The sequence below is a fragment of the Oryza brachyantha genome, chromosome 10 (genome assembly GCF_000231095.2).
Source record: "Oryza brachyantha chromosome 10, ObraRS2, whole genome shotgun sequence".
Classification (NCBI taxonomy): domain Eukaryota; kingdom Viridiplantae; phylum Streptophyta; class Magnoliopsida; order Poales; family Poaceae; genus Oryza; species Oryza brachyantha.
In genome coordinates, this window is record NC_023172.2 from 15,297,309 (window position 1) to 15,315,391 (window position 18,083).

The 18,083-nt window shown below is 38.8% G+C and overlaps 2 protein-coding genes and 1 long non-coding RNA gene across 6 annotated transcripts; 1 reads left to right on the forward strand and 2 right to left on the reverse strand.

Annotated features, from left to right (window-relative positions):
* Positions 1-4,527, forward strand: LOC107305199. Of its 3 annotated transcripts, XR_005812607.1 has the most exons (7): positions 1-320; positions 740-856; positions 1,496-1,654; positions 1,731-2,619; positions 2,826-3,043; positions 3,281-3,451; positions 4,125-4,526. It is a non-coding gene; the product is annotated as an uncharacterized LOC107305199 (long non-coding RNA). The 3 variants fall into 3 exon arrangements; XR_005812606.1 differs by having other exon boundaries at positions 1,496-2,619; positions 4,125-4,527; XR_001551333.2 differs by lacking the exons at positions 1,496-1,654; positions 1,731-2,619 and having other exon boundaries at positions 4,125-4,523.
* Positions 4,528-5,077: 550 nt separating this feature from the next.
* LOC102708745 (2-oxoglutarate-dependent dioxygenase 11-like) lies at positions 5,078-8,096 on the reverse strand. The gene is made up of 4 exons (XM_015841711.2): positions 7,728-8,096; positions 7,247-7,494; positions 6,842-7,166; positions 5,078-5,585 (listed from the first exon to the last, which is right to left on the reverse strand). The coding sequence occupies exons 1-4, from the start codon at positions 7,980-7,982 to the stop codon at positions 5,340-5,342; spliced, it is 1,074 nt and encodes a 357-aa protein (XP_015697197.1). The 5' UTR covers positions 7,983-8,096; the 3' UTR covers positions 5,078-5,339.
* Positions 8,097-12,014: 3,918 nt separating this feature from the next.
* Positions 12,015-15,389, reverse strand: LOC102709029 (2-oxoglutarate-dependent dioxygenase 11-like). 2 transcript variants are annotated; one of them, XM_006661991.3, is made up of 5 exons: positions 15,333-15,389; positions 14,788-15,109; positions 14,450-14,697; positions 12,725-13,055; positions 12,015-12,475 (listed from the first exon to the last, which is right to left on the reverse strand). In XM_006661991.3, exons 2-5 carry the CDS (start codon positions 15,046-15,048, stop codon positions 12,230-12,232), a joined length of 1,086 nt encoding a protein of 361 aa, XP_006662054.1. In that variant the 5' UTR covers positions 15,049-15,109; positions 15,333-15,389; the 3' UTR covers positions 12,015-12,229. The 2 variants fall into 2 exon arrangements, with proteins under 2 accessions (XP_006662054.1, XP_015697256.1); XM_015841770.2 differs by having other exon boundaries at positions 14,450-14,703.
* Between the last annotated feature and the right edge of the window lie 2,694 nt (positions 15,390-18,083).

Consider the following 18,083-nt stretch of genomic DNA (forward strand, 5'->3'; position numbering starts at 1 on the left):
ACACACACAACAACGTGCACACAAAGGGGGAAATGATGCTTATAATGAGCTCCCTGATGTTGTGTGTGTACAACAGAATCTGAAGATTTGTGAGCCTGATTTTTTATGAAAAACTTTGGAAACACGGGACAAGAAGTTTGGTTCAACTGTTATCCAGAAAATATGCAAAGGTTCTTGGACCAAGAGAGGCATAATTTTGTTCAGATCATTCATACTTCTGTAGATCTGAGTTTATTTCTATTCCACAAAGCAATTACAGTTATTGGTATAAAAATTGAAGCATTATTATTACACAACATGGGCTGCAGAAGAAATACGAGGTATTGATATTTCTCTACCAAGAATTAAGATTTTATTTCCTGAGCAATCCAATCGTTTGAGCATTAACTTAGATGGGATCAGTTTATCATGCCAACCCATGGTACAAAAAATTGGACTGTATATGACATTATCGTTGCTGATACCAGTGAGGATTATTTATCCAAGGGTGCAAATTGATGTAGTGTTTTACATTTTGTAGTTTTCTTCTGTGTTTTGTCACCATTGTTTTTCCTTTGATCTTAACTATGGCTGCAATTTGTAATTTGTCTCTTTCTAGCTTTGATTTTGGCAATGTCAGTATCAGGCAGGACATTAGGTTTCATGTTAGTCTAAATTCAAGGTGTTGCTTTTACGTTCTGCTCCATGACTGTATTATCATGGCTACCAAGAGGCTAATTTTTTACAGCTGCTGTCTCAGGTTGTGTTATATTATTCACACGTCAGTATCTGTGACTATTGAACAAAGAGATTACTTCATAGGGGTGTGTGCACTGCTCAGTGATGGGGAGGGAGGAAGGCAGAGCTGCAACTACAGGTGTGTTTGATTCAGTTTGATTTTTTTCCTAGAATCATGAGCTGCCTAAAACATGAATTGGTAGTTTGGTGTAGCGTTCAAATTGATTGCTTTTTTTTTCTTAAAAAAAGAGAGACACATTGTGGTTGCCTTTTGCCTTTCCCCTCAGATGTGTGTATTAGAACGTGTAACACGCTGTTCATGTTGTTTCTATTGATTCCACATTCAATGGCTAAAATCCTTCTAGAAATTCATTTATACAGTCCATCAACGTGTTCTCTTTAACTGCTTTAGTTCAAGTGAGGGGTTCACATATGATATGCTGTGCTTGAGTTCAAGATTCCAGAAAAGTCTGAATGAAAAAGGATTAAAAAAAACAATGACGAGTGTGTCTAATTACATGTAATATATCTAATTGAAGCATGTGATGGAAGATATATGCAGCAATAGCTGTTCACACATGTTCTATATTGTTAGTTCGAACTGAAGTTGTATTATCATATACTAGTTATTTCTTCTAGGCATCAATGCTTATTTTTCATCTGTTTTGGGCGTTTGCACATAACTTGAGAACAAGCTGTTCCTGAATCCTGATACATAGTACAAGACTCAAAATATTCGGTAAGTTATCATCATAACACATGATTATTTGACTTCTAGATATAATAAGCAGCAAATCTCAAGGACACAGCCCTGGAGCAGGTTCATCTGAGTATCTCACTGTAGGCATCATGGTCATGGCTACTGTTCCAACTTTAATTTCTCTAGTCGGTTCCTTCCATCAAGCTGTTGTGTGAAGAATTGTTTCATGAAATCATGGTAACTTATTGATCTGTAGTGCACTTTACCATCTTTCACAAACTGCGGCAGAGGGCTGATCACTATATTCTCGCAGGGATAGTGGAACAGTGATGCTGAAATCCGCTCTTTATTTGGGTTTATGATAGCCCTGTGTTCAATACTTCTGAACTTCCCATTACTCAGTATCTATACATATCAATAACACATAACACACATCAGAAAAAAGGTGTAAGAGAAATAGACCATCCAACAACAATGTTCAGAATTTGAGCATCAGTCGTAGTCTCCAGAATATAAATAATTTGAAGTTAGGTCCGTTGTTTAGTGCATTGACAAGTGATAGCATAGTTTTTTCTTGGTCATTACCTCAAGGGTGTCACCAATGATAACCATGAATGCACCATTTTGAGCATCCACGGAGAACCACTTGCCATCCTTCTTGATCTGCAGGCCATGCACGTCGTTCACTTGGAGCAGCAGCGTGAGGCCAACCACATCAGTGTGCGGGGAAAGGCCCATCACCTTGTCAGCTTGCTGGCATGGTGGGTAGTAGCACATCCTTAATCCTCGCGGCTGCTCTTCAAATATGCCTAACAATGACTCTGGCTCAGCGCCCACGGCCTTAGCCATGAACTCAAACAAGCAGAGTGCTAGGCTTTTGGTCTCTGATGAGTATGCATCAATGGACTGCCTATTTACGGACATCTCCAGTTAAGAAGAGACATGCTTATCAAAAGCTAAACTGCACAGTTTTTAGGTAGTCAGGTAGATCACCTGAAAAGTGCAGGGGAGGTGGGCCAGAACCTCAAGTCCCTTGCATTGCTAGGATGGACTTGAAGGTATAGCATGTCTGCCCAGTCTAGTTTCTGGTCCTCAGAGAAAACGAAGCCGTGTCCATATCCTTCAAGGCTGTTGGGTAGCTGTGAGTACTCCTCCTTGGCATCCAGTGGCTGTCTGAAGAAATCAACAATATCGTGCTTGAGGTTTGCAATCACTTCATCTTGCACTCCATGGTTGATGAGCTGTACATGAATAATGCTTCCATTAGACTATTTGCACAGCTCAAACTGAGCTAGAGCTATTGACAGTACATGAATGGATTCATCTTCTGCCAACAACTTAATTTATTACCTGTAGTGTCTTTGATCAATTTAAACATTTTTCATATACAGTATGCATTTGCATATAGGTACCCGTTACACCTCCAAATCTGAAATGTCAAGAACATAAAGTTACATACCTGAAAGAACCCCCAATACTGGCAGGCAGATCTCAGTTTCATACACTCCTCTTTTGATGATTGTGGAGAAAGCAACTTATCGAGATCAATGATTGGAATCTCCATGTCACCTTGGTAGTTGCTGATGACCTTTTCAGAAGCAGCCTCTGTCCTGATGTACCTCTCAGGTATGTGTTCATCTGGACCATTGCAAGTTTCTGCAAGCGCCTGCACATTAGGCACTGGGAGAGAACCAAAGGCTCTTGCTTCCGCCATTGCTATCCCCAAGCTTCTGCAGCAGGTGTTTTTTTTTTTAACCTAGCAGCTGTAGCCTGTATATTTTACAGCAGAACTTGTAGAAAATGTCCTTACATATATAGGCATTCAGGACAACACTTAAGTGTACTGTTCTGTTTGCTGTTTAGGTTTTCAGGAATTTCACTAGTTTAATGATGACATAAGAGAAACACATCTATGTTGAAAGCGACATACTCCGTATATCAGAGAAGGGGAAGGCACAATGTCACCAAGGATCCAATCCACAGACAAAGATCGAGTCTCTGAGCCTGATATACTTAACTTCAAGATATCCCATGGTACGCTATCATCCATCCTTTCGTCAAAAGAGACCTTGAAATTTTGATATATCAGCGACGACTAACCGTGGAAAAAAGGAGGGTGATGTGGAAAGACCCTCTTTAGGTTTTAAAATTCTAATCAGCTTGTCTGTCTGCTTCAGTCTGGTGTGAACGGTTGTATCATTCCTCTCTAAAAAATACGCATCATGCTTAATTCTGAACAATAAGATATTCCTATTTGTGGATAGTGTCTAAATTGGTACTCAAAACTCCAGAACTATTTCATGAACCGCACAAAAAAAATTCCATTAGGAAATACTTCCTCCGTCCCAAATTATAGTGTCCACAATTTTAGAAAAAAAAAATCAACACCTGCAATCTTTAACTAATATTTGGACCAATAATGTATTAGAAATTTTATGATCTGAAGAAAGTATAGGTAGGTGATAAAATTTGCACTAGAATTTTTTCGTACTGTTAGATACATGTAGCTAGTAATACTAAATTTGGCACTAGAAAATGTGTTAACTCTCGGTACTATCACAAGGACTATAAAATATATATTATTTATTTATATTGAAATGCATGTGATATCATTATATTCATTGTTGAAATTGCTTTCATATGATAAGTTTTGTAGCCACTGATATATATGATAAAATAAACTAATGGTCGAAATTCTGTTTTGGAGAATGAGTAAACAAAACAGCCTATGTCATTGGCTAACGGCAAGAGAAGCTTCTCGACCGAAGTACAGGGCGGCTTTCGATAGCCTATGTATGCTAACGTCGTGGCTGATTTGGAAGGAAAGAAATGCACGGGTGTTCGACTCCAAATAAAAATCAGCCGACAACCTCTTTAATGATATTCGTGCTGAGGTAATCATCTGGAAGGAGGCTGGCATTTTCAGGGATGGCGAAGGATGATGATCTCGTTGCTTCATTCTTTTCTGTGTTTGTAGCCTGATCTCTGTCTGTGAGATCGGCAACTCGACAGCATACTGTCGATCTTTTGTTACTACTGTACATTCCCTACTCTTAATTCAATTCTGGTCGAGCTACTTTGGCCGACCCGGCAAAAATAATTTGGGATAGTGGGAGGAAAAATGGGAACCGACAGCGACACGTAGGCTTAGAAAAGCATGCCTAGGTTTACCAGGCCTGCTCTTCGAGAGCCTCTTCAGAACGAAAGAATTTTACAATATTTTCATAGAAAGTAGTTCAATTGCTTCAATTTTTTTTTTTAAAAAAACTCCAAACCGATAAGGCCCCAAGTTGGTTTCAGAAGATTAATCAAGTTCATGTCTCTTTCGATTATTCTTTTGTAGTCACTTTTTATCTGACACGTTTCAAACTGATGGGTGTTTAGAGAGAGTTTTTTCAGAGTCGTGAGCTTAAGGGGGGAATTGGTTGACTTTTTTTTATGAAAAAAAACCAAACGACACATTTATAAATAAATAATAATCTATGAATAAAACTTTCATATATATATATATATATATATATTCTCTTAGTAATCCAAAAATCAACACGGTAAAATAAACTATGATAAAATCCTCCTAAAATCAACTTCAAATTTAAGATTAAAAATTTAAAATTTGGTTTATAAGTATAAGTAGAAATAAAAGAATGGAGCATGTAATTAGTATTACATGGAATATAGGCTAGAGTCTCGTGTCTGTTTCATCAAATTGAACATGTTCAGCGCGGTTTACAGGCATAACTATTTTTTTAAGGGAAAGGCATAACTAATTCGTGTATTAAGCCTGAAAATGCACCATGGCTGGGAAGGAACAGTACTGTTCGTGATATCTTAGATAGTAGAGACAACAATAAGTAGGATAGTGCACACAACTCGCTAGGGTTCTTCTCAGAATCTCGTTACAGGCATCATGGTCGGTCGATGGCTACGGCTCCAACCTCAGTTTATCTAGTCGATTCCTTCCATCAAGCTCCGTTGTGAAGTATTCCGTCAGCAAATCCTGGTAACTTATTGTTCTGTAATGCACTTGACCATCTTTCACAAATTCTGGCAGAGGGTTGATCAAGAGATCCTGGCACGGATACTGGAACAGTGCTGCCGAAATCCTCTCCTTGCTTGGATGTATCACGGCCCTGTGCTCAACGCTTCTGAACTTTCCGTTACTTACTATCTGCAGATGTTAGTAATAACAAATCACTAACAAAGCATGCACTCTGCAACGTACCACTAACAAAGCTCAATTCTATAATATACCATCAAACAATCTGTTTGCTTCCTTACATGCCATCACCATTAGTCAATCGGTAGTTAAAGTTCGTTGAACGTGAGAAAATGCTCATTTTAACCCCCCCCCCACCCAAGGTATAATTTGTATTCATGGATTTTACTTTCTTCATCGACAGAATAGAATTGCTTGTTTTTATCATCCAAGATTATTTTATACGACATACCATTGTCTAAAATCTTAATTTTATCATAGGGACCATGCCCACTAACAACGTTTGACTAACAATTCTGCCCCCTCTGGGCTCACTCGATCTTTTGGTCATCAGATCACTTTGAGATTTTCACGTGCCCTCGTCTACCAACCCTAAACCCTGTTTTTTCCTCTTGACTCCCGTTGCCACTGTCTTCCTGCCATAGCTTTGCCAGCGTGGAAGTCCCCCTTTTCATCCCTCCACATCCCTTTGTACGATAGCGAGTATCCCTACTTCAACTTCTTCCCCATCTGTAGTGACCATCACCCCCCCTCTAAATAATTTTATAAAATTGAAGATATGCTATTGATATCACAATGATATGTGGGTCAGGATAACATATCTCTAATTTTACATAATTATAATGGCATCCTTGTAATTTTTTCAAAATTCTAACCACTTTAGATACCGCACATCCACCATCAACACCAGCCCACCTTTCTCTTGTCCCATTGTCGAGGAAGCACCACTACCGTCGGCTTGCCGCCCCGGCCCGGCCACCCACCACCAAGCCATCACTGCCATAGCCATCCCTCTAAACCAGGTATACCTCCTACTTCCCCGCCTGCCCCATGCTCCCCCTCCTCCTCCCCCACCTGCACTTGACCCCCAACCCAAAACCTAATATGTAGGTCATCTCCTAAAGTTTGCTAAACCTTGCTAGAGACAGAGCATGAGCATGAATCTTAGAGCAAATCGTGGGTCGGCAAATCTTGTGATCTCTTATCCAAAATCACACGCGTGATGTATAGCAAAAGAGATTTGTTTCGGTCAAACAAAAAATATCTCGAGATACTGGTACCTCATGGTACCAAATCATTTTTGATCGTTGGATCTAACAATACACATCCTACTCAGCGAGATCCAATGGTGAAAAATGATTTGGTATCTCGATATACTTTTTGTTGGATCAGAGTAAATCTCATAGCAAAAACACCTTGGTCATTACCTCAAGTGTGTCACCAATGTTAACGATGAGTGCACCATTCAAAGCGTTCACAGAGAACCACTTGCCATCCCTCTTGATATGCAGGCCCTGCACGTCGTTCACCTGGAGAAGTAGTGTCAGACCAGCCGGATCAGTGTGCGGCGACAGGCCCAGCACCTTGTCAGCTTGCCAGCACGGTGGGTAGTAGTTCATCCTCATGCCCCTGGCTTGCCCTTCAAATATGCTTAGCAGTGACTTTGGCTCGACGTCGACGGCCTTGGCCATGAATTGCAACAAGCAAAGTGCAGTTTTTTCTAACTCTGATGAGTATGCATCAATGGAATGCCTAATTTTTCAGAGATTTTCCAGTTAAGAAATGGACATAAGCTTATCAAAATCTAAGTTGCACTTGTCTTGGTAGATCACCTGAAAGATGCAGGGTAAGTTGGCCAGAATCTCAAGTCCCTCGAATCGCTAGGTTGAACTTGAAGGTACAGCATGTCTGCCCAGTCTAGTTTCTGGTCGTCAGACACGACGAAACCCTGTCCATAGCCTTCAAGACTGTTGGGTAGCTGGGAGTATTCCTTCTTGGCATCCAGTGGCTGCCTGAAGAACTCAACCAAGTCGTTCCTGAGGTTTGCAATCACCTCATCTGGCACTCCATGGTTGATGACCTGCAGTTTTGTTCCATGAACCCATATACTATTGCTACTTGCTCAGCTCAAAATGGAGCTAGAGCTACTGACACTCTGACAGTACGTACATGAATGGATCCATATTGGATGTATTTCCTGCTAAAAACTTAATTTACTGCTGCCTTTAACGTTTTTATTAATCTGCACATATTTGTTCATCACCTGCTAACAATTCCTGGAAGCCGAAACGCCAAGAACTTATTGCTACATACCTGAAAGAACCCCCAGTACTGACAGGCAGATCTCAGCTTCACACATTCCTCTTCTGATGATCGAGGAGAAAGCAACTTCTCGAGATCGATGATCGGAATCGCCATGTTACCGTGGTCGTCGATGATGACCTCCTCAGAACTAGCTTCTGGCCTGATGTACCTCTCAGGTATCTGTTCATCAGGGCCATTGCAAGTTCCTGCAAGCTCCTGCACATTAGGCACCGGGAGAGATCCAATGGTTCTTGCTTCCGCCATTGCTATCCTCGTGGCTCTCGTTTTTGGTAGCAGTTGGTGTAATATATAGTGTAATCAGCAGGGATAGCCTGTTGATCGCCTGATGCTGTCAATTGCACATCTCAGATTCACTCCAAAATAGCCAAACCAACCCCCGTATCTTAATTCACCGATTTGGGGTCCTGGATGTTGACAACCACGGCCGCTGTTTTTGCTGACCTGCACAGCTGCACTGCAACCGTTTCAGGTTGTTCTGATGGAGGAGGAACAGTGCCAAGCTGACAGATCGAGTTCATGTGAGGGGAAAGGTGTAGCATCAGCTATAGCTCCAGCGTGTGCTGGTCATTTTGTCAACAGCATCGATCACTTTTGTGATGAGCAAACAGAAGCGTGAGTACTTATCCTGGCGTTGAGGAGAAGATCGCCTACATCGGTGGCATTTTTTTTTTTGAGTTATGGCTGTGCTAACAATCCTTATGCCTTTGTTTGATGTAGTCATTTGTACAGGATCATAATAACTAGGACCTCGGAAAGACATCTTTAATTGGATGTCTTCTTGATCGAGCAACTCGTTCGTTGGGATAGACGTGGGTCGACTTACAAATAATTTAGGATCGGCTCTAATTTAAATAAATAAACTAAGTTTTATTTTTAATATGAGTGAACAAGTTAACCATAAATTATACATATGTAAAGACTTATAAGTGCTTTGCAGGGGTTGTTAACATACCTGCTTACTGTCATTGGCTATAGATAAGTAGTGTACAGTCTAAACACAAGGTAATTTTTTTGTTACTTGTAAAAGGACAGATTGAACACAAGAAATATGCTAAGAAGAAAGAATTTCGAAACACCATATTATAACTCTATCGTGTGACATACAACCTGAAGAGACCATGCAACATATTGTTCTTACCTGCCCTTTTGGCCAAGCTTGTTGGAATCAAGATAACTGGCCTTGTAGTGCAAGAATCAGACGAAGACTTGATAATCGTTTGGCTTCTAGACGGAAAAGACGAAACTATATATTTAAAAAATAATTTAAAAATAAAACTTTTATATACATGTTCTTAAAGATATAAAACCAAATGCTACAATAAAAAAACTCAAATCAACTTTAAATTTAGAGTAATTTTATCATTCTTGAGGAGGTAAGGTATCAAATTTTACACAGAAAACAGTGATATCTCATGGTATCTTCTTAAGAATGAAAAAATACTCTTAAATTTAACGTTAAAAATTCAATTTTTTATAAACATCTACCTTTTCTATGTAACTACACTTCCATAGCTCCGTACCCCCATATCCAAAGTACTCTATGTCCGTACTTACTCGATAGTCACCAATAATGTCTTCAGTACTGACATACGCCATTGATTTGGCTGTTACCATTTCTACCGTCTATACGTCTGTCCTTTCGAAGCACAGAATCATGGAACGCTGGTCATGATTTGCACCACATATTTTGTCTGCATTTTGACGGATTTGTTCAGATTATTGTTGTTGTCCTTGACGAATGCATAAGGGGTTCATAAGTCAAAGCAGTCATATTATTGTTAATGAATTTAATCCTTGGTATGTTTATCACTCGTCCTCCCTTCCAAGCATTCAGAGTCAGGAAATGCCGGTCATAATTTGCATGTTATGTTATAGCTCCATCATAAATTGATTACTTTTTTCGTCCAAAAATATTGCTAATTGGTATAGGATGTGACTCTACCTACTACTCGGAATCTAAACTGATAATATTTTAGAACAGATAGAGTATAGTAACAAACCCTAACCTACCTGCATGCATGTAAAATAAAAAAATTACAAATTGCATGGAAGTCGATTGTATGGATGCATATAAATATGTAGTGTGCGTGAATCAAAAAGTTGTTTGCATTTTAACTAAGTTATTATGAACTTTTTTCTTATATGATAATTAATTTGGAATTTATTTTTTCCTTTATATTATGATTAAATTGGGATGGAGGGAGTGTACCACTCATAATTTTTTAGATTAATATTATTGTGCCCTTAGGGGAAATTAATTTTCATCGTTACAAATAAAGACTGCAAGTGGCACGTGGGGCTCTGTTTGTGGTTGTTACTTCCAATTCTGTGAACCATGGACCATTGAATAACTTGAAAGGGACTTAGAATAAATTATAGTCATGTTTGGTATATAATGGCTTTCTTCATTGAAGAAGCTTTAGATTTTAGGAGTACTTTTAAAACACCCTGAGTCTGCTAGTGCTTTTCAAAGTTACAGTTCCCCTCTCTGCTCTCTCCAAAACTCTTTGTAAAATAAACATTTTTTTACGTTTACTCCTTCTAATATATCCCGGTAAGCCCTATGCCGTCATTTCGCCAAAAAAACCATAACCTCCTCAGAGCTAGCTTCTGGCCTGATGTACCTCTCAGGTATCTGTTCATCTGGGCCATTGCAAGTTCCTAGAAGCGTCTGAACATTAATTAGGCACTGGGAGACAGCCAATGGTTCTTGCTTCTGCCATTGCTATCCTCGAGGTTCTCGTTTTGCTAGCAGTTGATGTAATGTATAGTGTAATCAGCAGGGATAGCACTGCTGTTTAGCAAAATGCTGAAACGGTGACACAGCCAGCCTAATGATGTCCAAGTCATATCAGATTCACGCCAAAATAGCTATTGGGCAAAATTAACCCCATATCCTAACTATCTACGAGTACCGTCTTGTAGTGCAGGACGTTGACAACTATCTGCTCTGCATTTCTTCTTGACCTAACTGCAGCCATTGCCGGTCGTTGTCATGAAGGAGCAGTGTCAAGGCCAAACTGACATTGTTCATGTGAGTCGATAGGTCTAGCATAGTAGAATCAGCTAGCAGAGCGTACACATCTGGTAGGATTAGTGATACGACTAATAGATAGCCATAGAGATGATTGTATTACATACTATTTTTACATATTTATTATGTTTTGTTTGTTGATTATTATTAATTAATGAATATGTAATTCATTCATGAGACTATTTATGTTGTATGTTACTATTTCTTCAAAGGATACTAATCAAATATCACACACACAACAAATATAATTATATATATGGTCAGCACATATATTAATTGATGATCATGTATCATGTATCATGGTATGGAGATACCAAATCAATAGTGTGGATACATGTTGGAGAATATGGTGTTGGATAGATCTAACGTGAGATACTGCTAGAGCTATATGTGATATGTCATTAGTGTTCATTATGTAATAATGTTTAGTTTATTATAGTTTCCAACATATGTAATGGATTGTTTAGGGACTGCTAAACTCTATTTCGTGACTAGATAGTTATACAAGTAGTTTTTTGTAATACTATAAAATATGTAATGGATTGCTTAGGGACTGCTAAACGTTATTTCGTGACTAGATAGTTATACAAATAGTTTTTTGTAATACTATAAAACATGTAATGAGATGTAAATAATCAAGATGTTATTTGCTATTTTATTGGAGAGATATATCTAGGTCTCTCAATATTATGGATTATGGACGTGCATGGTCATGCCAAAGATGATTGAGTAGTCAATCACAAGTTAAGTAAAATCTATTACATGATCGAGTGAACAATTGAGCTATTTAAAGAGTAACACGTTCCTAGCCTTAAGCTCAATCGATATCGTGAGACAAAGGGACGGGTACAAAGAGATACTACAGGTTTAGCCGACGTGATCTTAATGTTTGCTCGGCAGGTCAATATGTTTTAGCTAGAAGTCGTTGTTAACACATGGACTAAAAAGAATTTTAGGTTGCAACTAAGTATATATAAACATATGAATTGGATGGTGATCCAATAGAGGCTCAATCTGAATAGGGATTTGAGTAGGATTTCTTTAGGTTTTGGAGGCCCAATTTCGGATACTATATATTGATCAGGGACGAGTAGGCTAATCGGTAGTGAAAAAACCTTCGTCCTCCTCCAAGCCAAATACTAGCCACAAGCGAATGCTAGCATGTTCGCGTAAGGCGTTTCTTCCCTGGACGATGTGATCACGACCCTATGCTCAACGCTTTTGAACTCATCAAATGGTCGTGCTTAACTTGCAAAGTATTTAGTGTGCATATGAAATACACAGTTTCTAGTAAATGTCATATACAAACAGTGAAATATACACTTGAGTGTATGGTCAAGGCAAATACCAGCTGAGCTCTACCATGAGAAAGTCACAGTGTCATTATCAATCCATTCACCGAAACAAAAAGGATCAAGAGCGGCAGAAAAAAAAATATATATCATCCTGGGCACAGTCACACTCCCAGCTTCAAACTCTCCAGGTATCTCCTGCCTTCCAGCTTCGCAGCAAAGTAGCCTTTGGTGAACTCAACGCCGTCAACCGTCTTGTAGCGCGGCTCGCCGTTCATCAGAAGCTCCTGGAGTGGGCCAACTGTGCAGGAAAGTGGGGCGCTTTGGAATGCAGCAATGGTGATCCTTTCCTTGTCCGGGTTTATTACCGCTCTGTGTTCAATACTTCTGTACTTGCCATTGGTGATGATCTGATGAGAAGCAAAAACTTATTATTACATATATACACAAATAGCTGAAAGATGACCAGGTTATTTCACCAACTAATTTGTGGTTCTTTTGCAAATTTCTCAAGAATTTCAGTCAGCTGTTTTTTTTCTCTTCCTATCAATGATGGCATGATGCATGACAAATTTGACAACGCAAAGCTTTTTTTTTTTTGCCAGTCATGAAAAATCATTGCCAAGGAAGAAAGTGTTAATGAACCAAGATGCATTCACCTCAAGAACGTCGCCGACGTTGACGATGAGTGCTCCAGGGAGGTTCTGCACGGCGAACCACCTGCCGTCCTTCCTGATCTGCAGCCCCTGCACGCCGTTCACCTGGAGCAGCAGCGTCATGCCGACGCCGTCCGTGTGCGGCGAGAGGCCCAGCACCCTGTCGGCGGCCTGGCGGCAGGGAGGGTAGTGGTTGATCCGCACGCTCTGATGAGGCTTCCCCTTGAACGCTCCGAGGAGCGCCTCCTCGTCGACGCCGAGGTCGATGGCCATGAACTTGAACAGCTTATCTGACACATCCGCGATCTCCTGCGAGTACTTGTCGAGCGAATCCCTGCATATGCATGCGGTGACCAGATTTCAGCGTGGGGGCTTTCTCGCACCAGCATCCATCCAGGGGAATGAGAAAAAATTTTGCAGCATTGAGCATTGGTCTCGAGCTGAACCTTTATATACATCATTTTATCATTCGAAAAATCCGGGGGAATGGTGTATGTTTTGCAAATAGGATTTATATAAGGGCTTTTTTATTATATTTAAGAAGTGCAAGTAACTCAGATTACCAAAAATTTTAATACAGTATCTCAAGATACCATGTATCTTAAGGTTCTAAACTTTCAAACTAAAAAGCATGGTAACTCGAGGTGTTTTTTTAAGTACGGTAAAAAAAACTCTTTATATAAAGGTTCATATGCTTATATTTATAAGTAGATTTTTAATTATAGTTAATTTTATTATTTATACTATTAAATAGGTATTAAAAAATAGATCATATTTCATTTTAATCTTTTAAAAAACACTTATTCCACTGTATAGATGTACACTACACTATTAATATCATCTTAGTTTCTCATAAAGCATTTTGAAACCGTGTTACAGCTAGTTATTATAGATCTGTTGTTGGTTTCTTTTCTCACTAAAACCATATTTTCTCCAAATCAATGCAAATATAGCCTGATAATTCATATAGCTTGCTTACATAACTTATTAATGCTCTCTCACAGACAGAACGTCCCTCTGCCACCACCACAGATTTGATTGACAGCATAATATTTTCATTTATGCTTATGCTTTTAAGTTAAATTTAAATTTTCAAACTTAAATTCAGAGTATATTTTGGAGGTTGTTTTTACGAGTTTATTTCTCAGGCTTAACTTTTAGATTACTAATAACATGTATATAAAATTTTTATTTACAAATCTATCGGTTGAATTTTTTCGTAAACAAGCCAATCGCCCCTAGTAGCAATGATAACAGTCCAACAAAAGTGATATTTAGAATAAATGAATAGATATGTTGATTCGTCACTGGTAGCTGCGATTTTCACGAGGCACGATAACGGTAAAACCACATCAACAGCACCAAATTTACACCGTAAGTAAAAGAGCATGTAACCTAATAATTGTACCTGAGTATCACCTAAAGTTCTAGATTTAAATTTTCAATCAAGCATGAACTTTATTTGAGAGGCTAGTTCCTCTACTTGAGCTAATTTCCTAAATTTTCCGAAATAAAAAATAGTTGTATATATCCGAGTGAATAGGCCCGATAAAAATACCCTTGTCTTTAAAAAAATTTACACCGTCAAAGTGCGGTAACCCAGCCTAGGCGATAAGTGAAACCTTTGCTTCGAGCTGACCATTCATGCTCACCAGTTCAGCATTATGCTCTAGAGTCTGGAGTTTGACAGACAGCAAGTCAACAACCATAGCAAAATCAAAGGTTTACCTGAATGTGGGAGGATTCGTTGGCCAGAAATCCATGCTCCTCTCCTCAGCTGGCCGTGTGGTGAGGAACAGCAAATCCACCCAGTCCAGCTTCTGATCCTTGGAGAAGACGAAGTGGTGGCCAAACCCCTGCAGCCCATTGGGTTGGATCGCCACGGCCATCTTCTCCTGCAGAGGCAGGCTGAAGAACTCTGCGACGTCAGCCTTGACCTGTTTCAGTGATTCTCCATCCACCCCATGGTTCACAAGCTGCAACTTTTTCACATTTCTGAAGATTACTTCGTGCAGTCTAATTGATGTGGAAAGTCTACAGTATATGTGAGGTTATAGAACACAAACTTGGAAGAATCCCCAATCCTCACAGGCAGATCCGAGCTTGGCAATCTCTTCCTCAGAGAACTCAGGATCGATCAATCTTGACATATCTATCACTGGCAGACTGTAACCATCGGCGTCGACGATGACAGGGTCGGCCTCCATCTCAGGCCTGACATACCTTTCAGGAACATCGCCGGAGCTTCCGATGGCGTCTGCAACATCCTGCACACTCTCATCTTGGTCGATGAACTCCACTTGCAGTTTGTCAAAGCGGTCTGCCATGATGATGCCTTGTGGTTTGGCTTCCAAGAGGACACGAGTGATCTGTATGATTGTGCCATGGCTGTTACATTTATACATCGAGTCAGGCAAGATTTAGTAGTGTTTTTTTAATTGTTGCAAGATAGACAGGTATTGATAATTGATTCATCCAGAAGCCGATACTGTATATGAATGATATACATAATGAGATGGTCAAATTTGACAGCGAGCTGCCATTTTCAAAGAAAGCAAGTAGCAACTCGATGAATTTTGTATGACTGGCAAGAGGAAACACATGAAGCTACCTTGCTGATGCCTGATTGTTGACTTCAATGGCTGCTATGTAGATTCATGGCAAAAGCGAACATTCACTCAAGTTTGCCAAGGTAGCTGGCCGGGCAATTTCAACGATAGCAACCTTTCAGTTTGCCTACTTGGGCTGTACAATCACAGGTCTGTATTGAAAGACGGCCTTGAGTAGTACGGACGGCTGATATTTTATAAGTGATTGCTATACCAAGTTGTTCCAAAACGGGATGATACTCGATATTTCCTCCGTTGCACGTTGTTGTAAGATTTTCTGCTCTCGTCTAAATTTATTTATATGCTAATAAATTTGGATATATATATATATAACATATTTATTAATATATAGATAAATTTAATTAAACCTAAAAATATCTTATAACATGAAACGAAGAGAGTGGGTATCATGAGGCAGTTGGTTGCCTCGACATATTTACAAATAAAAAATAATTTGTAAATAATTTTTCCTATACGTATTCTTGGGAATCTAAAAGTCAATGTTAAAAAATAAACTACGGCGAGAAAACCTTAAAATCAATTCTAAATTTAAAATTAAATTCAAATTTTAATTTATAAATACGATCTAAATTATTATCTATAATATATTTAGATTATATTACTAGTTAGTTTTCTACTATGTTTCTTCGAACCGTTATCTGTTCTACCGCGGCTTTCTTTGTCCTGCGTTTTAAATTTTGGTCGAACCGTTATCTTCGATTCTCGTCGACGGCCAGCAGCTGCAGCAGCAGTACAAACAGCATCGGACTAGTATTGTTGCCATTGCACGGTCCCCGGGGCAGGCATGAAACAACAGCAGCGAAAGCTTGTTTGTTCGTTCATGTTCAAGCGTCAAAAGGATTTTTTCGCAGAATTTTCTACGTGCACATCAGCCTTCATACCAAGGAATTTTTTTTTCTTTTGGAATCAATCATATTTTTTTATCTGTATTTTTTCTCGAAGTCTTTCACCAAATTAGATATTGAGAAGTTTAATGGCAAGATCAATTTCAGCATATGATAAGTTCAGATGAAAGTTCTCTTCTACAAGCTGATGTTTGAAAAGAAAAAATAATTCACCGAGGAGATTTTGGTTGTTCCTGTTTATCACTTTGATCAAATTTACCGAGAGATCTCAATACTTTGTTTCGTTATTTTGTTAGGTTCCCTCAATTTATACCAACAACTTTAGGATTTGATCTTACGGCGAGTTTTGAAGTATTACTCAATGCTCTTGTTTTGATCGTGTAATTTCAGATGAACTGCTATAAGCACATGACCAATTTTTCATGAGGTTATCAGGAGATTCAAGCACTTCGTTTTGGTTCGCATCTCTGTTGGGTTCTACCAATTTATACCAACGAGTTTAGGGTTTTATTACTATTGTGAGTTTAAAGTATGGTTCACTGCTCCTGTTCAAAATAAGCGAGTTTCTCGTTGTCCTCAAGTTTGGTTTATGCTTAGTATAGTCTAAAAGACTATTTGCCGCAAGGTGATTTTATCTACATGAGGTTTTTGGTGATTTATAATTTTTATGCTACAAGAGAATTCGTCTCAAGGTGGAGATTGTTAGAGATATGATCCGAATTATTATCTGTAATATATTTGGATTATATTACTAGTTTCCTACTAGGTTTCTCCTAACCGTTTCCTACTTAGAGTAGGAGTAGGATTAGTTTCCTAATATGATTCTGCAAGCCTTTTCCTATTAAGACTCCTTGATTTCCCCTTATATATATCTATCGTAAGCTGCACGGGAAGGGTGCGACGGCCCGGTGTATTCCCCTGCGTTGTAATCATCACATCATAGTGGATATTGCCGGTTGGCGCCCGTGGTTTTTTCCGTAAGGGTTTCTACGTTAAATCTGCTCTTCGATTATGCGTCAATTTTCCTAACAAACCTAATGATAAACGAAAAGATGGAGGTATATATACCTATCAGTATCAGGTGATCCATACAAAGGTATCGGATGATACCTGTGAAGTACCAGCCAATACTTATAGGTACTAGACCTAAAAACTACAGAGAAATGTGTTGGTATTCGCTAGTACTCGGATGATCGGAGCTGTGAATTCACGCAAAATTGTGTATATTTGAGAGCAAGAGCGAGACAATATGCAGAAAAGAGATAATTGAAGGGGACACCTACAAAGAAGGGGATATGCATGTGTGCCTTGTGGACCTTACTGCACGAGGGCACTCTAAACTCATGTTACTGCAATCGTGCGATAGCGATGTCATGTCATTGGTGAGATGACCAACGTGCAATAGTGATGTTGTGTCATTGGTGAGGACAGGACATCCTTCATTAGCATTTTAGTATTTTATACTCTCTATGTTTTAAAATATAAATATTCTAGATTATTTATTACTACTTTTGTTCCAAAACATAAATATTTACAAGATTTAGATAAGTATTTCTAGCAATATTTATAGCACTACTATCTCGGTCATTTCTTATTTGTTTTTTCTACTTTATCCTCACATAATCACCTACCCTTTTATATCTATATATTTCTCATTTATTAAAAGACCCATGCTTAACCTTAGTCCATACTCCATCCATATTTTAAATTTTAATGACGTCAATTTAACTTGTGTATATTAAGTTTGACCATTATCTTATACAGAAAAAAATAAAAAGAGTTGTTTATTTTGTTTTGACTAGCTTTTATCCCTATAAATACTTTAAGTACAACATATATTTGAATATTTGCATATTTTTTAATAAAATATATAGTCGAATGTCATGT

Excerpts from the sequence above, each read along its gene's own strand:
- LOC102708745 (XM_015841711.2), bottom strand. The coding sequence starts at position 7,982 with ATGGCGGAAGCAAGAACCATTGGATCTCTCCCGGTGCCTAATGTGCAG. Across the intron at positions 7,167-7,246 it reads ACTTACCCTGCATCTTTCAG|GCATTCCATTGATGCATACT; the intron begins GTGATCTACCAA and ends CTGAAAAATTAG. Across the intron at positions 5,586-6,841 it reads ACATTGGTGACACACTTGAG|ATAGTAAGTAACGGAAAGTT; the intron begins GTAATGACCAAG and ends TAACATCTGCAG.
- LOC102709029 (XM_015841770.2), bottom strand. The coding sequence starts at position 15,048 with ATGGCAGACCGCTTTGACAAACTGCAAGTGGAGTTCATCGACCAAGAT. Across the intron at positions 14,704-14,787 it reads AGGATTGGGGATTCTTCCAA|TTGCAGCTTGTGAACCATGG; the intron begins GTTTGTGTTCTA and ends AATGTGAAAAAG. Across the intron at positions 12,476-12,724 it reads ACGTCGGCGACGTTCTTGAG|ATCATCACCAATGGCAAGTA; the intron begins GTGAATGCATCT and ends GCTTCTCATCAG.